This window comes from Elephas maximus, chromosome 10 (genome assembly GCF_024166365.1).
Source record: "Elephas maximus indicus isolate mEleMax1 chromosome 10, mEleMax1 primary haplotype, whole genome shotgun sequence".
Lineage (NCBI taxonomy): Eukaryota > Metazoa > Chordata > Mammalia > Proboscidea > Elephantidae > Elephas > Elephas maximus.
Window position 1 is genome coordinate 102,971,774 of NC_064828.1, and position 26,003 is coordinate 102,997,776.

Here is a 26,003-nt window from a genome sequence, read left to right on the forward strand (position 1 = left end):
CATCGCCAGGTCTTTCTCCCAAGAAGCCTCTCCCAACTCTGGGTGGGTTCAAACAGCTAACCTTTGGTTAACAGCCGAACACTTAACCACTGGACCACCAGGGCTCCTTGTATTGAACACAGAGGCATTTTCAAAAACTATTTATGGCTCCCACCAAATTTTTTGCTTACAAGTAAATATAGCAGTGTTAAAATGATGCAAAGAATCTAATTCCTCACATTCTTTCTTTATCCTTGACTGAATTAAAATTTGTAATGACACAACAATCTAACAATTAAACTCCTCCAGTGCACGTTAAAGCCGATTTTATTGTGGTTTTGCATTTCTTCTGCCAACTATTAAATGCACAACACTCTGAATAACTGGAATGAAAGATGTCTTATAAATTAAAAAAAATTACTGGATCCCATCCAAGCACTGAATAAGCTATTCCTTGTCGTGTGCAAATTCAGCAGTTACAGTGGGGAATTAACAGTTATGTTAACAAGCTTAACAGACTCAGAATTTTCTAATCTTCTAATTGTCTAAAAGGCTGAGTCCCCCCAAACACCTCACCACCTTTCCAACCTCCTCCCAATGCAATCCTACTCACCTCCCCCTCCCCAACCACCATTACCAGCCTCACTCCCTCAGCCAAAGTTTACTTAACTGGTAAGGGGGGACCAATGCTGTCATTACTTTGAATAGACACTAACCACTCTGTACAATTTCTGCATCCTTAGTGGTATTACTCTGCTATGCAGGCATTTAAAAACTGTAAAGCATAAGCTCAAAGCAGATGAAGAGGGCAGCAAGCAGGATTAAAAAAAAAAACAAAAAAAAAACTTTTGCTGAGTCAACCTGAAAATCAGCCATTTTCATTAAGACCCTCAGTATCTGAAAGGCCAAAATCTTTGGAGTGGCCATTAACGTATTTTTTGCGGCTCATTAAATTGCTCTAAGGAAGCAAGGAGAAGCACAAAGAGTTAAATAAGTTTAAATGTCTGGGATTTTCTGTGTTTAAAAAAAAATAAAAAGAGGTGTAAGCCAAAGTAACTTTCCTGAAATGTTTTGACTCTACAAACTTTAGACAAAGTCATCCACGAAATAAATCTTTAGACACAGGTCATCAAATAAAAGTCATACGTCGTAGGTTACAATATTTTACATAAAATACCTTGACATAATTTTGGAGTGAAGCTGTTTTTAAACAACAAATAGGCTCATCCGGGAACAGAAGCCCCCTCTCCCCCATTAGGGTTTCTGGCCACCATTACGAAGATCAGAAGCATCATAAGATGTTGAGATGTCTTCTGATTCTCCAAGACAGCCCGAAACGAAAAACTGGCTCCCAATTTAAGTGTATTTTATTACGTTTCCATTCTTTAAGAAATGGATGCTCCAGGAAATGTTCTACCAACCACATTGTCTGAGTAATAGAAAAACCTGTCCCAACAGTGGTAAGATGACTGTCACGTTCTTCTGTAAACTGATTTTGGTGTGGTGCCTACATCAGAAAAGGTATTACAGAAGAGCCATGTATATATAACTTTTTAAAGCAAATCTGTTGTCATAAACATTGTTATGGAATAATATTCACTATTTACTGGGCATTAATCCAGTACCATAGAGTTTTAAGGGAGCCCTGGTGGCACGCTGGTTAAAGCAATCAACTGCTATCCCAAAGGTTGGCGGTTTGAAACCACCAGTGGAAGAAAGATGTGGAAGTCTATTTCCACAGATTTACAGCCTTAGAAACCCTCTGAGGTCGCTATGAGAATCGACTCAAAGTCAGTGGGTGGGTAGAGTTTTAACGCCTCACTAGAGTTCTAAAACTAGACAATGAATATGGAAGACAAGATTTGGTGCCTCTGAATTACGGTGTTGGCAAAGAATACTGAATATACCATGGACTGCCAGAAGAATGAAAAAATCTGTCTTGAAAGAAGTACAGCCAGAGTGCTCCCTGGAAATAAGGGTGGTGAGACTTCATCTCACGTACTTTGGACATGTTATCAGAAGTGACTCATCCCTGGAGAAGGACATCATGCTTGGTAAAGCAGAGAGGTCAGCAAAAAAGAGGAAGACCCTCAACAAGAGGGACTGACACAGTGGCAGCAACAATGGCTTCAAACACAGCAATCACTGTGAGGATGACGCAGCACCAGGCAGTGTTTCACTCTGTTGTGCACAAGGGTGATATGAGTTGTATCTAACTCCACGGCACCTAACAACAACATAAAATACAGGTGGTCCCCGGGTTACGAACAAATTTGTAGGTAAGTAGGAACAGGTGCATATGGTTCCTATTTAGCCTTACTTTTTTGGTTTTCAGCGCAAGAAAAGGCTGGAATACTTTTCAATGATGTAAAAGCTGCGTTGTGAAGGTGATTGTGATGGAGACTTTTGTTCTGAGTAGGGATTGGTTGAATCTTTTCAAAGTCAGGGCAAATTTACATAACATTAAAGAGCAAGCAGGAGTTATCTGTAAGCTAGGCCTTCAGAGGTTTATAACCCAGGACTGCCTGTAGTATCAAGATCACAAAAGTTAAAGTCACCCACTCATGACCTTTTCTTTTTGATTCAAGTTTTTCTTTTTATTTAACATCAGACCTTGAGAAGAGTTAAAAAATGGGAATTTCCTAAAAAGCTGGTGGGTGTATAAACTGGAACAGAGTGTAAAATTGGACAGCAATTTGGCAACATCTAGTGAAACCGACAGAAACCTTGGTGGCGTAATGGTTAAGTGGTACGGCTGCTAACCAAAAAGGTCGGCAGTTCAAATCCACCAGGCGCTCCTTGGAAACTCTATGGGCCAGTTCTACTCTTTCCTATGGCGTCGCTATGAGTCGGAATCGGCTCGACCGCAAAAGGTTTGGTTTTTTGTTTCAGTGAAACTGCCTCCGTGACGCCACAACAAAAGCATTAAAAACATGCATCTCCTTTAACAAGAAATCTCACGTTTAGGTAGGAGAAGCACAGGCAACCTACTCGCTAAAACAAAGACAGGTGACAGGACTTGCCTAAAAGGTTCTGGACAAAAACTCAAATATACCATTCCTCCCCTTGCGAGTAAACCCTGGTTGCATAGTGGTTAAGAACTACGGCCGCTAACCAAAAGGTCAGCCGTTCGAATCCACCAGGGGCTCCTTGGAAACTCTGTGGGGGTAGTTTTACTCTGTACTATAGGGTCTCCATGAATCGGAATTGACTCCACGGCAACAGGTTTTTTTTTTGTTGTTGTTGTTGTTCCCCTTTCCAGGTCTAGAGTCTGAAGGCCACAAGCGGGCCTCCTTAACAAAGGTTTGAGGTTTGAGTCTTTATGCAAGCTGGGTTGGCTTTGTCAACTCGTTCCCTGAGCTTGGCCATGGGAACCCTACAAAGCAGGGGTGAGTGCGATTTCAGAAAAATGAAGAAAGTCCCAAGAACTGTGGTATTCAAATCACAGTGACACCCCTCGTGCAGCTTAGAAGAGCCTGCAGGGAAAGAGATAAAAGCAAGACACCCCTTCCACCCCTGCCTCATCATGAGCTCTTCAAATGTATAGAAACCATGACAGAGACAGACACTAACGTGGGTCAAGCAACTGCTCAGCCATGCAGGGATTTTACTGTTCATTATACCCAAAATGGTTTGCATATTTAAAATTGATGAGCTCAACTCTTCTGTGATTTGGGGATTGCTTTTGTTGTTATTTTTAAACAGAAAGGTTGCAAAGACAGAACAGAGTTTCCCTACCCCCTCACCCAGTTTCCCCTCTTGCTGACATCTTACCTTCCTAGGGTACCTCTGTCACTACTAGGGAGCCAACATCGGTACTTGACTATTAACTAAACTCCATCACTTATTCATATTTGACTAGTTTTTCCCTGACACCCCTTTTCTGTTCCAGGATCCCATATAACACATTTACCTTAGCTTCTTCTGGTCTATGACAGATTCTCAGACTGTCCTTGTTTCTGGTGACCCTGACAGCTCCGAGTGCTGATCAGGTTAAAAAAAGGCCAGGTGCCGTAGAGTCAAATCCGACCCATGGCGACCCCACATGTCAGGGTAGAACTGTGCTCCATAGGGTTTTCAATGGCTGCCTTTTGGGAAGTAGAATGCCAGGAATTTCTTCTAATTTCCTTCCAGGCAGACTCCAACCATCCACCTGTCCACTGGCAGCCCAGTGAACTGAACTAATCGTTTGTACCACCCAGAGAACATCCCTCAATTTGGGTGTGTCTGATGTTTTCCTCGTTGACAAGACTGTGGTTATAGGTTTTAGAGGGAAGAACACAGAGATGAAATGTTCTTCCCAGGGGTTCACAGCAGGGTAGGTACTATCAGCCTGGAGCCCCTCATGATGTTAGCCTTCATTAGCTGACTGAGATAGCAGTGGCCAGGTTTCCTCATCGTAAACTTACTTTTCTGCCCCTTTCCAAACTTCACTCTTTGAGAACAAGTCATTAAACACAGCCCTCATCATCAAGGAAACCCTGGTGGCATAGCGGTTAAGAGCAATGGCTGCTAACGAAAAGGTCAGCAGTTTGAATCTACCAGGTGCTCCTTGGAAATCCTATGGGGCAGTTCTACTCTGTCCTATAGGGTCACTATGCATTGGAATCTACTTGAAGGCAACATGTTTGATTTTTTTTTTCCCCTCATCGTTGGTGGAGGGGGGGAGTTAAACTCCACCTCCCTGGATAATCTACATAAACTACTCGGAAATTTTCTGAAAGAGAAATTTGTCTCTTCTCGCATTTATTATTTACTCATTCATCTATTTATATCAATATGGATTCACAGACATTTATTTCATATTTTGGGTTACAATCCAATACTATGTTATTTATTTTGTTGCTTAAAGTTTCCCAGCTTTGGCTCTTGGGAGCTCTTTCAGGCTGGCTCCTGCATCCCTGACATACCGTCATCATTTTATTTCTTGAACACATTGCTTTCTGCTTCTCCATATTTTTATCAGCAATAATGCCTTACTTACGAGAAAGGCTAATGTCATAGAGCTTTGCATTTCAATTAAAAACAATCCCCACATTTGACGTCAAAAGAAGCAAGTGTATGATGGGTGCACGACATGGTGAATGTAATTAATGCCACGAAATTGTACACTTAAAATGGTTAAAATGGCAAAGTTTTATATATACGTATATATACCACAAGGAAAAATTATCTCACAATACAGCTTTTACTGCATCTCACGAGAAAAAAAGAAAAAGAAGCAGATATAGCTGAACATTCTAACAAACATCCGTATTTGCAAACAAAGGCACAAGTCGACATATCGCAATAGTTAGCATTATATTTGGACTCGAACGAGGTCTGGGGGTGTGTTTTCAGACGCCTCTTTTTTCCCTGCAGGGTTTGCAGCCACCTGCACCTCAGCTCCGAACCTATTTGCCAAGCACACCTGCAAGTCCTAGCAATAACCGCCCATCTTGTATAATCACCATCTTCTTCAGCATGCTAAGTACCAGCTCCGTGAGAGGCAAGCACTTCTCAGGTGTCCCTCAGGCAGCTCTGAGAGGGGCCGACAGGCGAGTCCCTCCCTCACAGACAACCCAACCAGATGATGTCAATTTGGCATTTTTGGTCCCTGTGTCATAATTCACTTTGTCTCAAGTCCATCCTCCCTAGTCATATCAACAAGTGGCCCCGTGGCTTAGCACTGAGCTATATACTGTGTTATTTTAAGTCACACACATGTTGTAAATCCTTACAGTATTTAAGGTCCTTGGGTGATGCAAGAAAACTCTCGTGGCGTAGTGGTTAAGAGCTACGGTTGCTAACCAAAAGGTCGGCAGTTCAAATTTACCAGGTGCTTCTTGGAAACTCTACGGGGCAGTTCTACTCTGCCCTATAGGGTTGCTATGAGTCGGAATCAACTCGATGGCAGTGGCTTTGTTTTTTTTTTTTTGGTGGTGCGAGCAGTTTGCAATTGGCCTAACTGTTGATGGTTTGAACCCACCCTGTGGCATGGTGGGAGAAAGGCCTGGCAATCTGCTACCGTAAGGATTAAAAAAAAAAAAATTTTTTTTTTTTTTTAGCCAAGAAAACCCTATGGAGCCGTTCTACTCTGTAACACATAGGTTCACTATGAGTCAAAATTGACTCAAAGGCAAAAGGCTTTTTGTTTTTGTTTTTTTACAGTATTTAACACAGCGCTGGACTGGCCAGTGTTTCATTTTGTCGTACACAGGGTCACTATGAGTCAGAACCAACACAACGGCACCTAACAGTACAATTTCACACACTACAAGATACTGAAACTCACTCTAAGCTTTCAGATAAAGGGATCAGTCCCCAGAAAGCGACTCGTTCTCACAGAGTTAAGAAAGACATGGAAGAGGCAGCACTAGAACCCGATATGTCATCTCACCCCTCAACCACTGACCTTTACGGAGGTGAGATCTAAGCAGCTGCATGGGTAGACAGGAAAAGTTTTTTTTTCCCCTCAGTCAACTGACAGAGGAGATCACAGAGCAGGATTTGAAGTATTCCTTTCAAAACTAAAGCTCTGGTTTGTCAGTATTTTCATGCATATGTTAAAAATCAGATGAAGTCTTTAAGCTTAGGCCAGCTCTCTGGAGGGTGCCTTCCTCTTGCAAACCCCAGAGCTCTGCCATAATCCTTCAGATCATTAAGTAACTGCTGCCTTTCCCTTGGGGTCAAATCTGGCAACAAAATACTGGTCTAAATGAACCAGTGATAGGACCCAGGGAATAATACTTAGGTTTGTAACTTCCTAGAAGCAAACAAACACGAAATACTTCCGAGGTACAAACTGAGAGGAGAAATGAAGGGTATTTTGTGGAGCTTGGGGTAGGGGGGAGTAGAAAGACAAAGAAACCTGAGAATCAGGAAAATATTTTCAATAATTAGTGTCATATCCTCCCCAGCCAACCCTGTTTATCAGCAATCCTTCACACCAATCCCAGTTTCCTTCCATTTTAGGAGTGGCTTATAGCCACCAGGAGAAAACCAAGCATATGGCTCCGTCCTTCTGGACATTTCTACAATGTTGGCTCGGCTGCTTTGGAAAAATCCCATTTTATCTCCTAAAGCTATATGACCTCAAGTTGTCATTTCCAATAAAGTAGGTATGCACTGATTTTATGAACACAGACAAAAGCTGGTACAACCTTTAAAAACACACACACACACACACACAAAAAAAAAAACTTTCAAACCAACTGTAGTTGCTATGTAGGGTTATTTGTTTCTAAGGCAACAGCATATATCTGAGTACTAATGGCCTGTCCTTTTGCCAGGCAACAAACAGCCCTGTGATGCAACTGCACCTGTCTGGGCTACGCGTTACTATGGAGACGCTCCTGTTACTATGGCTACCCTCACGCTAATGGCCTAGCAAAAGCAGACATACAGCAGTCTTCGCAGAGAGCCCAGCTGTTCCTCCCGGTCTCTGGCTGAAGACTGATTGTCTAGGCCTGTGATGGAATGCTTCTCAGCGGAGATGCACAAGAATTTCATTAATGCTATCTCAGAAGATCACTTTGTGCTCCCCTGCAGAACACACACCAGGCTAGGCAAAGACCCGGCAATGAAGTCGAATGTAAAACTACTGAAATCTATTTATGAAATCACGCTGTTCCTAACTGACGTAAAGTAGCTTTCCAAGGGTGGTTTCTCTTGACTGGGCGATTATAATAGCAACACTTTTACACATTTTTGGAAATTTTTCTTATAGGGTTGTGGGGGGCGGGGAAAGGGGTGCATTTCAAACCCAAGCACCAAGTATAGATAAAAATCAATTTAAAAAATTGGCTGTATGTCATGTGGCTATTTTTTCGCATAGAACGTTAACAGGCTTTTTCAGAAAGTGACCAGACTACTTATCTTCCCCTCAGATTATATCCTTGTAAAAATGACACCCGTGACCTCACTGTCTCAAAACAAATAGGCATGGGTGGAAGGGCAGAAGTCTCCCCTGTTCTCCTTGAAGAGGCAAACACTGAGTAACCACAACAAAGTCATTGCTCAGGAACACTATCCACATGGAGACCGGCAAGGACAACAATCGAGCGAGTCCTTCAGAGAACACCTGTAGAGACACTGGTCAGATGATATGAAGATGGAATTGCTGGCTTCACTCTTTCTTGTCCTTCTGACCCCACACGACATGGCAGACTGAGACGGTAAGGCTGTCAACTTTTCTTTGTAAATGTTTCTACCCAGGAAGATGTCATTTTACCCAGCACGAAGCCATGTGGAAACACGTTCCTTCAAATCAGCAAAAGCGGTAAGGCTCATAGGAAATAAAACAACAGAGACGCCTACTAATAAGACTTCATTTCTTTCTCATTTATCTTCGGTTATTTTTAAAATCTCATACAGACTGTTAAAATTCGTTTCCACACCCTTCTCTGTCAGAATAATGCAACTTCAGTAGATTGGAAAAAAAAAAAAAAAGTCTGATTGTTTACCTTTGATATGCCTGAGGAGACGTTGGAGGTGTACTGAACACGGGCGAGTACGGGTGGTAAGGTGTCTTCTTCAAAGCCTGAATTAGATTCTGTCTATACTCTGGGTCTATGCACCACAATGACCCTTTCCCAATACTCTGCAAAGAAAATAAAAATACAAAAGTAAGTATTCTGCAGTAAGTATATGTATAGCTATTATACCAGTTATTTTTTAAAAGGCTCTCACTAACTTGTTGACTGTTCGCCAGACTTAAATATTGTTCTCTGATAACAGTACACCATAAAATGCATTTCAGTCTTACTTGTATTAAGTTTGATAGACAACATGAACATATGTTATTACCAGGTTATACAGATACAATAATACTGTCATTTTCATATACTATTGCTGTTGTGTGCCTTCAAGACAATTTCGACTCATAGAGCCCTACAGGACAGAGGAGAGCTGCCCCATAGAGCTTCCTAGGCTGTAATCTTTATGGAAGCAGATCTCTAGGTCTTTCTCCCATGGAGTCGCTGGGCGGGTTCAAACCGCCAACCTTTGGGATGGCAGCTGAGCACTAAACCACTGCACATCCAGGGCTCCTTAACTACCCAAAAAGAAAATTAGAATCCTTCATTATCTTTCAGTGTCAATTTTGAAGAACAAGTGTATTCTTTCCTAGAAATGAGCTTTAAATTTGTCAGGTGTCAAATGTTCAAAGAAAAAGAGGGCTGAGGCACCCTCACAATTTATCTGCTTTACAAATAAGAGAATTATGTTTTTAAACCATATCACATTGGTACCATTTTACAAAAAGGGAAAAGTAATCTGCTTGCCCTCTCCACCCCCCGCCCCCAGAACTTACCCATAAAAGAACAACATTTAAGCTTGGAGTGGATTCTCTAATTACCCTCCCCAAGAAACAAACGAACCCAGGCAGCAATGGTAAACCTAAGCCAGAAGCCATTATTTATTTTTTTGGATTTCATGGCAATCTATCTGCTCCAGCCCCAGCAAGTACAATTTTTAGAAGTCAACCTTAAAAATGCAAATTTTCTAAAACTGTTCCATTGAGTAAGGGAGCCCACCTCTAAGGCCCACTTTCAGTTGGCAGCTTTTGGTCTGTGAACAGCTTTTTACAAAAAAAAAAAAAAAAAAACTTGAAGTCCTCCCTAAGAGGCCCACGGACCTGGCAGCCAGCCTATGGGCAGTCACTGCTCTGACCACACGCTTTCAAGTGGCCAAATGGACCCCAACTATTTGATAAGGTCATTTGTAAATATTTGCCGATCTGGAGAGAAACGAAGTTAAAATACACAAACCCTCGCCCACCCCTGCTCTCAGCCAACTGACTCCTTTACTTTCAGAATTACTGTAGTACAGAAAGACTGACGCTGTTCCCCGACATTTAGAAAGCAAACAATAAAACTGTTTAACTATGGGTGGGGGGAGACAAAGGCCAAGAAAATCCCTCTGAAGGAAACTAAAAATACTTAATTCCTAAAATCTCTAAACCAAACCTGTTGCCGTCGAGTCAATTCTGGCTCATAACAACCCTACAGGGCAAAATATACCTTTTGGTTAGCAGCCAAGCTCTTAACCACTGTGCCACCAGGGCTCCAAAATCTCCAAAGAAGCTTTAAAGATTTTGTATTTCAGTCATCAGTTCACGAAATGGTTATTTGGCAATGATAACCTTCTTCACACACACACACACACCCCCCAACAGTTGTGTCAAATCAACTCCAACTCATGGCGATCCCATGTGTGTCAGAGTAGAACTGTGCTCCATAAGGTTTACAATGGCTGATTTTTTTGGAAGTAGATTGCCAGGCCTTTCTTCTGAGGTGTCTCCAGGTGAACTCGAACCCCCAACCTTTAGCAGCTGAGTTCATGAGGGGTTTGCACCACCTAGGGACTCTCACCTTATTCACAGAGCCCACTATAACACTTTGTTGTTGTTAGGTGCCATCGAGTCATTTTCAACTCACAGCGACTCCATGTGACAGAGTAGAGCTGCCCCACAGGGTTTTCTAAGCTGAAATTTTTATAGGAACAGATCATAAGGTCTTTCTCCCACGGAGCTGCTGGATGGGTTTGAACCAACAACCTTTCAGAGCCAAGTGCTTACCTGTTGCGCCATCAGCGTTCCTCTGAAACACTTCACTACCAACATTATAAGCAAGCAGTGCAACTAGAAGGAACTCTTTCTGGTGCACTGAGAGTATGGGAATTGCTCAAAGCCATGTTCAGTGCCTGGAACCTCTGACCACCCAGTCACCTACCTCCAGTGCAGGCCTGGGCACTGACAAAAGTCCAAGTCAGGCTGACCTTTCCATGCGAGGCATCAAAGTTCCCAGTTTAATCACCCAGATGTTTAAAGAAACAAAAGATTTCAACTTGGAAAATCTAACATCCTCACATGGCCATTCTTTCCATACATACATTTTCAAGCCCAGAATAGTTCAGGAGGCTGATGAGACTTTCCAAGTCAAGCAGGCAGGCCACCAAATAACCCACCCTAGGACTCCGTCTTTTCCTTTTGGAAAAAAGGGTGTGCAGCACGCTTTTTAGAAGAAAGCCAAATTCTAAGAGGGAGTGGAGAGGCAAGGGGGTGGAGACGAGTAACAACCATATTTGGATAACATAAAACAAAACCACAAAAGGAGTAAGCGCCTCCAGAGTAAGGGTCCTGGCCTGGCTCCACCAAAGGATCCATGTGGAATCCTCTGCCAGGTGGACCCCTCTTTCTGATTCCCTTGAACCCATGGCTCCAAACCAGCCAGAGGTCTAAGCTCCGTGAGCGGACTGTGGCCCCATGGCAACCCTCTCATTTCTGTAATGAGATTAGCTCAGTCCTGGGAACCTAATGGCTTTTGTTTGCACCAAGGCGGCTTTCAGGGTGGGGCCATTTCATCTTTCACCAAATAAAAATATGACAAAGAAATGAAGGTCAACTGACCCTCTTAGGGAAAGAAGCAGCAGCCAAGGATGTGGTTTTTCAAATCCTGACCTAAGTATTTGTTGATGCACTATATTACTATTTAAAAACTAAGCGGAATGGAACTGGAGGATTGTGCAGCACGGTTTATAAGGTAACCAGTCCAGGTGCAAAGGGGCAGGCGGTGTACTGCAAAGAACAGAAGCTCTGAGGAAAACAGCCCTTTCCTATGTGTTATTGTTAGCTGCCCTCAGTCAGCCCTGACTCATGCCACGCACAATGGAACAAAACGCTGCCCTGTCCTGCACTATCCCCATGGTTGGCTGTGGATCGAACCATTGTGACCCATACGTTTTCACTGGCTGATTTTCCAAAGAGTCTCCTAGCCCGTCTTAAATTTGGAAGCTCTGCTGAAACCAGTTTAGCATCATAGTAACACACACATCTCCACTGACAGACGGGTGGTGGCTGCATATGAGGTGCACAAATCGTAGTGTCACAGAAAGTCTTAGCTGCCTCACTGGTAAAACACAGGCCCCTTAGACACTGAGCAAGACCCAGAGACAGTGTGATTGAAAGCACCCAGAACAGTGATGCTACCTACAAGCCGTCGCCTTTCTAAGACACCCAATGTAGATGACCATACAATGTCTTTCATTAAACCAAATCTGATTTTCCCAAAGCTTCAGGAAACTTATAAAAGAATTACATAAAAGCAGCATTAAACTCCACCGCAAGGGCCTCCAGCGAACTGAAGTGGCAAGCACGGAGCAAAATGGCAGCCGATGTCTGTGTGCTGTTGGTCCTGGCTTAGCAAATTCACTTAGAAGACCTTTTCTACACTCTTAGATGCCCTTTTGTTTTCATCAGTTCCGTATTCTATGTCCCCCACACCCCATACACCCTCCACTGTAACTTCTTCCTTACTCAAGAGCCTGCATCACAGGCTTGTAACAACCTAGCTGCTAGAAGTTTTCCTTTTCTCAGGTCTTTGCACAGTGATCATCAGGCAGAGGTTGGATTACAATCTTGGTCAGTATGTACGATGGTATCACAATATTCGGAATCGACTTGATGGCACTGGGTTTGGCTTGTTTGGGTTTATCACAACATTCGTTACCAATGGCCATCAAGTTGATTTCAATGGATGATTTTTCAGAAGTAGGTTACCAGGCTTTTCTTCCAAGGCGTCTTTGGGTGGACTCTAACCTGCAACCTATCAGTTAACAGCCGAGCATGTTAACTGTTTGCACCACCCAGGGACTCCACAACATTCATTAATCAGAGATGTTTTCCCAGGCTTTGGATCATAACAAATGGCTCCTACCAGCCACAGCTCTGCATTTTAGAATAATAAATGTCTGGAATCATAGATAAGCTTTTATAAACCAGAGACTAATTTCATTACAGCCTGTACTTTGAATTGCGGGCATTACAAAGAGAAAAAAGACAAAAAAAAAAAAAAAAACCTTGAGGACACACCCATGGGAACACTGTCCATCCCGCCAATGGCTATGCACTGGAGAGTTCTGTGCAGAGCTTGGCAGGAGCATGCAAGGAGGTGGCGCTGCATCTCATTTTTAAGTGTTTTCTTTGGTTTCATGTAACAGTTCAGAAAAGTAAAAAGGCTTACTTGAAAAATTTAAAAACGGAAATACGCAAAGGATAGAATGTTCAAGTTTCTTAGGCCGGGAAAAATGACATTTCATGTCCCCCTAACAGAGGAGAGGAGGATGTAACTCAATTCTAGGTGTGTAATAAGTTCGAGAGTCAGAGCTTTTACAGAAATATCTGTATCACGTCAGAAGACAAGAATATGGATTTTTTTTTTTAACAGAAATAACAGGGAGGGCCATACACCATCAGATGTTAAGAAATTCTAAATAATAAAGGAAGAGAGATCTTCACCAATAAGACGCATTTTTATGTTAAAAATACACATATCAGAAAAAACTACTGTAAAATAGCAGGAAAAAAATGAGTAAAAAGTATGGATGAGGTCTTGTTTTTTTTTTAATTAAACTGCACCTGGAGATAATAGAGAACAACCTGTTAGTGGTAAAAGCACCGGTACACAAGAAGACTCTATATTCTAGAAAAAACTGACTTCTGAGAAAGGTTGAAAAAAAAAAACGTTAAGCATTAACAATTAAATTACATCTAACTTCTAAAGGTAACGGTAATTTCCTAAGACATCTAGATGGAGTAGTGGTCTCTGCAGGCTCATTAATCTCCCATATTCCCCTAACCCTTCTGGACCAGTACTGCAGCCCTATCAGTCCACACTACATCAAGTCTTCACATTTGGGTTGTGAGTTCCTTGGGAACAAGTGCCGTATTTTAAACATTCCTTTTTTTTTTCAAGACATGAGCCATGATACATTCATGGGTCATGAAATCCATTTAACAGGTCACAAAGAGCTTTGTATCAATCGAATGAAATGGAATTGAATAGAACAGAATATACAATATCAGGATACAAAATTACCGTAAAAAAGTTGTATTTTGTGAAAATTGTATGTGTGTATGTATATGTACATGTGTCTTTGATCAGAGACCAGAGAAGGTGTGGGATGACATCAAGGACATCATACATAAAGAAAGCAAAAGGTTATTAAAAAGACAGGAAAGAAAAAAAGACCAAATGGATGTCAGAAGAGACTCCGAAACTTGCTCCTCAATGCAGAGCAGCTACAGCGAATGGAACAAATGATGAAGAGTTGAACAGAAAATTTCAAAGGGCAGCTCGAGAAGACAAAGTATTATAATGAAATGTGCAAAGACCTGGAGTTAGAAAACCAAAAGGGAAGAATACACTTGGCATTTCTCAAGCTGAAAGAACTGAAGAAAAAATTCAAGTCTCGAGTTGCAATACTGAAGGATTCTATGGGCAGAATACTGAACGACTCAGGAAGCAACAAAAGAAGATGGAAGGAATATAGCAGAGTCAATGCACCAAAAAGAGTTAGTTAATGTTCAACCATTCCAGAAGGTAGCATATGATCAAGAATGGATGGTACTTCCAAAGAGTTCACCAAAAGAATAAAAAGATTACCTACAGACTGGGAAAGAGTTTTTAGCTGACATTTCCGATCAGCGCCTGACCTCTAAAATCTACATGATACTGCAAAAACTCAACTGCAAAAAGACAAATAACCCAATTAAAAAAATGGGCAAAGGATATGAACAGACACTTCACTAAAGAAGACATTCAGGTAGCTAACAGATACATGAGGGAATGCTCACGATTATTAGCCACTAGAGAAATGCAAATCAAAACAATGAGATTTCATCTCACTCCAACAAGGTTGGCATTAATCCAAAAAACACAAAACAATAAATGTTGGAGAGGCTGTGGAGAGACTGGGACACTTATATACTGCTGGTGGGAATGTAAAATGGTACAACCACTTTGGAAATCGATTTGGCGGTTCCTTAAAAAGCTAGAAATAGAACTACCATACAATCCAGCAATCCCACTCTTTGAAATATATCCTAGAAAAATAAGAGCCTTTACATGAACAAATATATGCACACCTATGTTCACTGAAGCACTGTTTACAATAGCAAAAAGATGGAAGCAACCAAGGTGCCCATCAACAGATGAATGGATAAATAAATTGTGGTATATTCACACAATGGAATACTACGCATCGATAAAGAATAGTGACAAATCTGTGAAACATTTCATACCATGGACGAATCTGGAAGGCATTATGCTGAGTGAAATTAGTCAGTTGCAAAAGGACAAATATTGTATAAGACCACTATTATAAGAACTCAAGAAATAGTTTAAACAGAGAGGAGAATATTCTTTGATGGTTACGAGAGCGGGGAGGAAGGGAGGGTGGGAGAGGGGTATTCACCAATTAGATAAACAAAAAAAACCAAACCCACTGCCGTCAAGTCGATTCCGACTCGTAGCGACCCTATGGCTACTTTTATGCTACAGGGGCACAGCTGAGTAGTTACCACAGAGACTCCACACAGAAAAAGTTTTCTGACCCCTGTTCTAAAGCATTTAAAAACAAACTCGTTGCTGTCAAATCGATTCCGACTCATAGCAACTCTATAAGGCAGAGTAGAACTGCCCCATAGAGTTTCCAAGGAGCACCTAGAGGATTCGGACTGCTGACCTTTTGGTTAGCAGTCGTAGCACTTAACCACTACACCACCAGAGCTTCCCACTAATTAGATAGCAGAGAAGAACTACTTTAGGTGACGGGAAAGACAACACACAATACAGGTGAGGTCAGCATAACTGGACTAAACCCAAAGCAAAGAAGTTTCCAGTATAAAATGAATGCTTCGAAGGCCAGCGTAGCAGGGGCGGGGGTTTGGGGACCATGGTTTCGGGGGACACCTAAGTCAATTGGCATAATAAAATCTATTAAGAAAACATTCTGCATCCCACCTTGGAGAGAGGTGTCTAGGATCTTAAACGCTAGCAAGCGGCCATCTGAGATGCATCAATTGGTCTTAACCCACCTGGATCAAAGGAGACTGAAGAACACCAAGGATACAAGGTAATTACGAGCCTAACAGACAGAAAGGGCCACATAAACCACAGACTACATCAGCCTGAGACCAGAAGAGCTAGATGGTACCCGGCTACAACCGATGACTGTCCTGACAGGGACCACAACAGAGAATCCGAGGGAGCAGATCCCAAATTCTCCTAAAAAGACCAGACTTAATGGTCTATCTGACACTAGAAGGACCCCGGTGGTCATGGCCCCCAGACCTTCTGTTGGCCCAAGACAGGAACCATTCCCAAAGCCAACTCTTCAGATAGGGATTGGACTGGACAATGGGATGGAGAGAGATGCTGGTCAGGAGTGAACTTCTTGGATCAGGCAGACACTTGAGACTACGTTGGCATCTCCTCCCTGGAGGGGAGATGAGAGGGTAAAAGGGGTTAGAAGCTGGCGAAATGGACACGAAAAGAGAGAGTGGAGGGAGGGAGCGGGCTGTCTCATTAGGGGGAGAGCAATTTGGAGTATGTAGCAAGGTGTATATAAGTTTTCGTGTGAGAGACTGACTTGATCTGTAAACTTTCCCTTAAAGCACAATAAAAATTAAATTAAAAAAAGAAAAATGGATGGTACTGAAGGAAGAGGCCCAAGCAGCACTGAAGGCACTGGTGAAAAACAAGGCTCCAGGAATTGACAGACTATCCATTTCAAGAAATCTGAAAGACAGATACCTGGCCAACCAACTGGAAGAGATCCATATTTGTTCCCATTCCAAAGAAAGGTGATCCAACAGAATGCGGAAATTATCAAACGATGTCATTAATATTACACGCAAGTGAAGTTTTGCTAAAGGTTATTCAAAAGTGGTTGCAGCATTACATGGGACAGGGAACTGCCAGAAATTCAAGCCAGATTCAGACGACGACAAGGACATTGCTGATGTCAGATGGATCTTGGCTGAAAGCAGAGAATACCAGAAAGATGTTTACCTGTGTTTTATTGACTATGCAAAGGCATTCAACTCTGTGGATCGTAACAAATTATGGTTAACATTTCAAAGAATGAGAATTTCAGAAGACTTAATTGTGCTCATTTGGAACCTGTACACAGACCAAGAGGCAGTCGGTTTAAAATCAGGAAGGTGTGTGTCAGAGTTGTATCCTTTCACCATACTTACTCCATCTGTATGCGGAGCAAATAATCCGAGAAGCTGAACTATATGAAGAAAAATGTGGCATCAAGGTTGCTGGAAGTCTCATTAACAACCTGCCTTATGCAGATGACACAACCTTGCTTGCTCAAAGTGCAGAGGACTTGAAGATCTACGACTACAGCCTTCAGTATGGATTAGACCTCAATAAAGAAAACAAAAATCCTCACAACTGGACCAACAGGCAATATCATGATAAACAGAGAAAATATTGAAGTTGTCAGGAATTTCATTTTACTTGGATCCACATCAATGCCCATGGAAGCAATAGTCAAGACGTCAAATGACAATGCACTGGGCAAATCTGCTGCAAAAGACCTCTTATAAAGTGTTCAAAACCAAAAATGTCACTTTAAGGACTAAGGTGTGCCTGACCCAAGCCAGGCACAAAAGCTGAACAATGAATGAGGAAGACCAAAGAATTGACATCTTTGAATTGTGGTGTTGGCAAAGAATACTGAATAGGCTGTGGACTGTCAGAAGAACGAACAAATTTGTCTGGAAGTACAGCCAGAATGCTCCTTAGAAGCAAGGATGGTGAGACTTCATCTCAAGCGCTTTGGACATGTTATAAGGAGGGACCAGTCCCTGGAGAAGGACATCATATTTGGTAAAGGAGAGGATTAGCAATAAAGAGGAAGACCCTCAATGAGATAGACTGACAGTGGCTGCAACAATGGCTGCAACATAGCAATGACTGTGACAATGGCACAAGACCTGGCAGCATTTTGTTCTGTTGTAGAAAGGGTCACTATGAGTTGGAACCGAGTCAACAACATCTAACAACAACACTGGATCAGAAGGTAAAATACACTTCTTACTAAGAATCTCAGTCAAAAAAGCATGCATTGTAAACACTGGCTTAGGACACTTTTTTTCTTCTCACCACTTTTGAGGGATAAGTCCATTTTCTTTTTTGCTAACCACATCCTCCCCCACCCCAGGTATTTTTGTAAACGTAATATGCTAACTTTTTTACTAGTTGCAGTAGGAAAATTAGCATAGAGCGCTTACGAAAATACCTCACAAAAGAGGGCACAGTTGGCAAAAGAAAACGTAGAACAGGCACATTATTTGCATAACAATAAGTAAGCAAGAACAGGACAGACTATAAGAACTGATAAGAAGGAAATAAAGAGAGTGATAAGTTAGAAGAGAGGAGTTTGCCCCTGTGTGAAGAACAGATGGGTTGGTATGGCAACAGAACCAGCAGAGATCAGTGCTGGGCCCCCGCAGCAGTCCAGGCCCAAGATGACCATGGGGCCTGGACTGGGGTTGGTGGGGAGGGATGGAGATGGAGAGAGGAGGACAGCTTCAGGGTGTATTCTGGAAAACTAATGGGGCCTGGTGATGGATTAGACGTGGCAGGTAAAGAACACACAAAATAAATGTTTGATTTGAGCAACTGAGTAGTCTGAAGACTGACTAGGGGAAAATGCAGAGCTTATCTGAATAAACAATCTTTGAGGTGTCTGTATTAAGAGTTACCGATGAAGGTACCTGAAAAAACTTGCTGACCATAAGTCACCTCTCTTTCCTCTGCTTACTCTCACTGAGCCCAACCTTAACAGCAGAAGCTCAGGAATGTGGAAGGGTAGATTTGAGGTGGTCCGGCTTTAGAGGTCTGACAGCGACTGGCTCTTCTATGAGAGGAGTCAATAAACGTATTTGTAAAGGGCCAGAGGGTAACTATTTCAGTCTTGGCGGGCCATACCATCTCTGTGGCAAGTACTCAACTCTGCCATTGTAGCCCCAAAGCAGACAATAAAAAAAAAAGTTGCCATGGAGTCAATTTCGACTCAGGGCAACCCCATGTGTTTCAGAGTAGAACTGTACTCTGTAGGGTTTTCAGTGGCTGTGATCTTTCAGAAGTAGACTGCCAGGCCTTTAAAGCAGCCGCAAACAAATGAACACGGCAGAATTCCAACAAAACTTTATAAAAACAGGTGGCAGGCTTGGTTTGGCCAGCAGTCTATAATTTGTTGATCCCTCCCTACAGCTTCTATACTTTGAACCTGGGCTGTAGCTTAATACTCTGTAGTTCTGGAAGCTTAAGAAACCAAGTAAAGGTCTTCAGGGACTAAGAGAGTTGGGCTGGGTCCTGTGGGATTGGAAAGAGGGATGTGGACGGTGATCCAAGTCACATGCTCCAAGGCAGGAAGGAGGAAGTTCAGGGTACAGAAAGGTGTAGACACAGACTGTAATAAGCGTGCCCGTTAATAATAGGTACATGTATTATTTGTCCAGCTGAAGCCAGTATCATTGCTTTCTGAAATCACCATGAGTATTTGCAGCTCACTCCCCTTCTCTGGTTCTCAGTTTCCTCATCTATAAATTAAGTAGTCAGACTAAATCATCCTCCAAACACGTAATTCTATGCTTTGGGTATCTCTGAGCAATGTGTTATTTATTACAGATTAATTGATATACATCAGCCTTCATTTCTCCATCTCCTTTTCAGCTTCCCACCACTGCCGTTTTTTTCTGTTAGGGCAGTACTCCATATCTGTAAGGTCAGTGAGAAACTCACGACTGTGCTTCCAGAGGGCAGCCCTTACTTTGTTGGCATGAACCTTGGAGTCGAAAAGATCTGGCTCCAAGTCTTATTTCGATTTCCCAGCTGTGTGACCTTGGGCAAGTTACTAACTGCTCGAAGCTTCCATTTTCTCATTTCTGAACTAGAAGTGATATAAGAAATATCTGCTTCATAGGATCGTTGTAAGGACTAAATGAGATAATACAGTGCTTGGCCCATAGTAACAACAAGTATTACTTTTTGTCATTATGGAGCAGGTATTTGTCAAACGGTGAAATTGTGCAAGTTTCAGCCAAAAAAAAAAAAATAATAATAACCTTGTTCAGCTATTTGTTTTCATTGATGATGTTACTTTCCTTGGTCCAAAGGAAGCATTTTTTATCAGATGCCTAAGACGGAGGTGGAAATGGAAAGACTGAAACAGAACAAAGAACAGGCTACTGGAGTGACACCTGGAGGGATATGTGGCCTTGAGGAAGCAGGTGGCTTTGAGTCTCTTCTTTGTGTATCAAGACCCCCTGGGTGCCCAGGGCAGTGTGGTGGCCCAGTGCTACCCCAGGTGGTCCCCATCCTCAAGAGTGTACAACTTGCTGCCTTCCTCCTGCCCTCCACACTACACTGAGCAGAGTGGGTGGAAAAGCCTAATGAGAGACTGGAGCTAGAGTGGATGGAGTTGTTGGGCAGAAGGAGCTGGCCCTAGGTAAGGGAGGGGACTCATGAACACCAAGCTCTCCCTGTCTGGAAGGGTTGGGCCTCTGGCCACTGGGGATCCTTGGGTTAAACTGGAAATCATAACTGATACTGTCTCTCCCTTCTCACCAAAGGAAACCCTGGTGGCGTAGTAGTTAAGACCCACGTCCGCTAACCAAAAGGTCGGCAGTTCAAATCCAACAGGGGCTCCTTGGAAACTGTGGGCAGTTCTACTCTGTCCTGTAGGGTCGCTATGAGTTGGAATCAACTCAACATCAATGAGTTTGGTTTTGGGTTTTCTCACCAAAAAACAGTAGCTTTATAAGGAAGGGGTTCTAAAGTTGACATTTTTCACCAAGTTGCCATTCTGCCCCACTTACAAGAAGTTTTCCAGGATCTGGAAGGGGAGATTTAAAGTCTTCTCCTGGAAAGAAAACTCTGAAAACAACGTGCTTGTTCCACTACGGAAACTAGCTAATTCCCGGAGAGCACCCTGGTGCAGGCCCCCACTCCCACCAGCCCTGTGGTTCTGACCCCACCCCTTTTTCCTCTACTCTGGACCCAGCTCCTACTCAAGCTCCTCAGGGCCAACCTGGCCTTAGAGAGAAAGAGAGAGGAGACAGGAAGTGGGGTGCTGGGAGGGGAGGTGGGTCCTGAGGGAAGAGTGGAAGTAAGGAGACAGTGAGGGAGAGATCCTGAGAGGGGTACATGGCGCGGATCCTCTCAGAGACTCAGGTTCCCCCATTCCCACAAAACTCATCCTTGACCCCCAGAAAAGGCCCGAATCCAGACCTCAACAGTTCCAATCCACTCACCCCACCATGGGCCTAAACAAAGAACGCCCCTTTGGGCCTCATTTTGCAGCCAGTCACTTGCAAAGGCACTGAGTAAGGCACCTGGACATGAAGGCAGGGTCTACTTCCTCAGGGTGCAGACCCTCAGAAGGAAGGCAAACAGCAAACAAGTATTTGGAAAGAACTGCACAACCTGCTGAAGGAGGAAAAAGATAGGGAGGGGGCTGTTGAAAGTACACATCCCTCAGAGCTTTGAAAATATCAAGCTGAGTGATGTAAGTCAATCGCAAAAGGACAACTACTGTATGATCCCACATCTATGAACTATCTAGAACAGGCAAATGTACAGAGACTAAAGTTTATCAGTGGTTGTTAGGGGCCAGATAGTGTGGAGGAAAGAGGGGTCATTGTTTAGGAAGCACTGAATTTTTGTTTATGGTGACAGAAATCTGGTGATGGATACTGGTGAGAGGGTTGCACAACATGACTGATGTAGTTTATGTCGCTAAATTATACATGCGAAAAATGGTATACTAGCAAACACTGTTAGATACACTTGTTTTTTATCGTGCTTCAAGTGAAAGTTTACAATTCAAGTCAGTTTCTCGTATAAAAACTTATTCACACATTGTTATCTGACCATAGTTGCTCTTCCTGCAATGTGACAGCACACTCCTCCTCTCCACTCTGTATTTCCTGTGTCCATTCAACCAGCTCGTGTTCCCCCTGTGCCTTCTCATCTCTCTTCCAGACAGGAGCTGCCCACATAGTCTCATGTGTCTACTTGAGCCAAGGAGCACAGTGCTCACTAGTATCATTTTATGTCTTTAGTCCAGTCTAATCTTTGTCTGAAGACTTGGCTTTGGGAATGGTTTTAGTTTTGGGCTAACAGAGTCCACAGGCCATGACATCTGGGGTCCCTCCAGTCTCGGTCAGACCATTAAGTCTGGTCTTTTTATGAGAATTTGAGGTCTACATCCCACTTTTCTCCTCCTCCATCAGGAATTCTGTTGTGTTTCCTGTCAGGGCAGTCATTGGTGGTAGCTGGGCACCATCTAGTTCTTCTGGTCTCAGGCTGATGGAGTCTCTGGTTTATGTGGCCCTCTCTGTCTCTTGGCCTCATAGTTTCCTTGTGTCTTTGATGTTCTTCAGTCTCCTTTGCTCCAGGTGGGTTGAGACCAATCGATGCATATTAGATGGCCGCTTGCTAGCTTTTAAGACCCTAGACACCGCTCACCAAAGTAGGATGCAGAATGTTTCTTAATTCACTTTGTTATGCCAATTGACCTAGATGTTCCCTGAAACCATGGTCCCCAGATCCCTGCCCCTGCTACTCTGTCCCTCGAAGTGTTTAGTTGTTGTTATATATACACTTTTATAACAATACAAAAAATGCACATCCCCCTACAGGTCTCACACCAGCTCCCCCTGTGGACCCATTCAGTGTCACACTCCTCTCAGGGCAGCCCCTCCACCTCCCACCTGGGCCTATGCACCACCAGAATCCTCACTGCACCTCCACTTACCTTCCCACCCAACCACCTGTATGGAGCTTTGCTCCCTTAGACTCATGCACTCTATGCCTTTCAAGATGCTGAGGGGTAAATAATACAAACTAATCCATGTCAGTGTGCCAATGAGAGGGGCCAGAAGCAGTGCAGGGCTCTCTCAGGGAACATTCCAGAAGGCACCCCCACATACAGCTCCCAAGCAATAAGGGGATTGCTCTGTATGGTTCCTGTCTACACTCCAGGCTGGCTATGTTACCAGAGATAAGCCACTTGTCCTTTTTCATTTGTACGTTAGAGGTACCACTACCTTCTCCAAAAGTCATGTTAGAACATAAATGAGATAAAGTATATATTACCTAACACCATACTCACAATGTAAAAGGCATTTAATAAACTGAATTCACTTTTCTGCTAAAGAAAGTCACAGGAGATGTTGGCTAACACAAGAAAAAACTGATAGGATAGAGAAAAATTATTCTAACAAATTGCTGTGACATGGTCAAGTATCCACCTCAACTTCAAAACACACGAGGGAGAACCAGAACAAAATATTTCAACAAGAGTTGTTGTTGTATGCCATTGAGTTGATTCCGACTCATAGTGACCCTACAGGGCACAGCACAACCACCCCATAGGGTTTCCAAGGAGTGGCTAGTCGATTTGAACTGCCAACCTTTTGGTTAGCAGCCATTCCTAAAGGCCTTCTGCTCTAAAATTCTAAGATCTATAGCTAAAGACATCAGGTGGCATTCTAAAACTTCAAAAGTATTAAGAAAATAGGAGCCCTGGTGGCACAGTGGTTAACAGCTATGAGTGCTAACCAAAAGGCCAGCAGGTTGAATCCATCAGTTGCTCCTTAGAAACCGTACAGGGCAGTTCTACCCAATGGAAATGGGTTTGGTTTTGGTTTTTTTATTAAGAAAATGATCTAATGAACTAGCCAAGTACAGGCAAGAGGGCAGAAGAGAGAGGAAGAAAAGCCAAAACTGAGCACCAAGAGTTTTGTTCCAAATAGAAGATTATTCATTTCCCCAAATACAACAGACAAACTACTCCAGAAGTTAAAGATTTAAAAAAAAAAAAAAAAAAGACATTGGACATTTAAGAGTTCCCTACCCACTGTTAACAGTGTTTTAAATGCCCTGCCTTGCTCGCCAATAGTTTTTACAAAAGCAGAAGGGACGGAAAAGCCTGGACTCAAACCACCAACTTTTTGTTTAGCAGCTGAGCACATTAAATGTTTCCACCACCCAGGGATTAAAATACCCCCATTCATGCAGGAATTTTTCTCTCAAGACCCTGCCTGGCCCAGCCTAGCCCCAGCTCCTGGTGAGTGGCCCCTGCAGGCAGGGAGGATAGGCTCCAACACATCTTGGACAACTCCAGCTTGCTGGCATCAGGAGGCCAAGGGCTGGAAACGAGTCCCTCACAATCACAGCCTCGAAATCTTTCAAATCCACTAACAATGCGTCCTCTGAATATCAGATACGGAAATCGCCTCCACTCCTGCAATATTCTTGCAATATTTTATAGGCGTGTTTTAAAAGCTATAAAGATGGAAATCATGATGAATGTGTCACTTGTACAACACCCCGAAACACGAGCTCTGTGATGAGTGTACTGGCCACAGCTCTTTACAGGTGCACCACGCTCCCTGCATTCATGAGTATCCATGGGCATGGGGGAGGGGACGCAGGGGCCGGGGGTGGCGGGGAGGATTCTCTCCAGGCACAAGGTCATCATATCTACTCTTGGAAACGCTTCATCTCTATAGACCGGAAGTCAACAGGTGTGTGTGCTGGGGGAACAGTCAACTTAAAGGGGAAGAATCAACAATTGCCTTGCACTAATGCCACAATAAAACCGATAAAACCCCAAGATTTGCCTAAACCCAAATTGCTCTCTAGGAGAGCACTCCTGCAGCAGAATCCAGTGGAGGGAGGGCACTGGGAAAGGAGCCTGAGTTTATCAGTGCTTACCAGGGCTTATGCTGTGTAGAAGTCCCTGGGTGGTACGCACAGTTAAAGTGCAAGGCCGTTAACTAAAAGGTTGGAGGTTTAAGTTCACCCAACGTCACCTCAGAGCAAAGGCCTGGTGATCTACTTCCAAAAAATCGGCCACTGAAAATCCTACAGAGCACAGTTGTACTCTGAAACACATGGGGTCTCCATGAGTCAGCATCAGCTGGTCACCTGGTCTGTACTGGTTTTTCCTTTGAAGGAATCTTTTATCAATTACTCTGTATCTGATACAGCCCCGTCACTTTCTTCTGTCCACCATCCTCCCTTAGTGTGATTTCCACACGGGACGGCTATAGGGCATGCAAAACTGAAGTCATTTTACAAAGGCTGCCAGGTCTAGCAAGCGTTTAGGTTGAAATGAGTTATTTTTTGTGCTCTCTAGACCATTGTTCCCCAACTGCCAAAGCAGTCAAGGGCTGGTGCACTATCAGCAATCACTAACAAAATGATCATCCAAACACTCAAAATATATTTACTTATAAATACTGTCAAACTCTACACTGGTGAGTTCCAATACAGGAAAGGGAAACACACTCGCACGCACACACACACACACTCACAGTGACATATCTCCATATTCCATCTTTAAAATCACTGTTCTTATCCAACTAAATCTTGAGATCCTCCCAAATTAGCTTCCCTAATCTGTCCTTTATGGGCCTTTACCAAATAAGGGTAATTAATCTCCCCCATATGAAACCTCACAGTATTATACAGACAGGATGAAAGACAATACAGACACGGAGGTTTTTTAAATTTTTCAAACACTCTCAAAAAGCACAAAAAGTATAAAAAGCTGGTCATTTTATATCCTTCTAATGCCAGTCATGCAGGCACCCTAGTGGCTCAGTAGTTAAGTGCTCAGGTGCTAATCGAAAGGTCAGTGGTTCAAACCCCCACCAGGTGCTCCTCGGAAGAAAGATGTGGCAGTTTGCTTCCGTAAAGATTACAGCCATGGACACCCTATGGGACAGTTCTACTCTGACCTATAAGGTCACTATGAGTCGGAATCAACTTCATGGCAATAGGTTTGGTTTTTGGAATACCAGTGATAAGGAGCCCTGGTGACTCAATGGTTTTTGGAATACCTGTCATGAGGAGCCCTGGTGGTGCGACAGTTAAGCACTTGGCTGCTAACTGAAAGGTCAATGGTTTGAACCCACTAGCTGCTTTGCAGAAGAAAGGCGTGGCAGTCTGCTTCCGTAAAGATTACAGCCTTGGAAACTCTGTGGGGCAGTTCTACCCTGCCCTATAAGGTCACTGTGGGTCAGAATCGACCGGATGGCACAACATCATGCTAGTAATGCTACCTCGCTTTTGAACACTTGAATTACTAGGGTCACATGAATTCAAAGAATTGTGTAGCACAACCCACGCACACACACAGGCACACGAAGGGGAGGTGGAGAGATGGATCAT

The 26,003-nt window shown here is 43.1% G+C and overlaps 1 protein-coding gene across 11 annotated transcripts in view; it reads right to left on the reverse strand.

Moving 5' to 3' along the window:
* The window catches only part of FOXN3 (forkhead box N3), a 466,036-nt gene that overhangs the window by 191,203 nt on the left and 248,830 nt on the right, over positions 1-26,003 (reverse strand). For all 11 annotated transcript variants that reach the window (XM_049898928.1, XM_049898935.1, XM_049898925.1 and 8 more), the window contains one exon: positions 8,424-8,560. In XM_049898928.1, the coding sequence (XP_049754885.1) occupies positions 8,424-8,560 (137 nt within the window). The remainder of the gene's footprint in view (positions 1-8,423; positions 8,561-26,003) is intronic.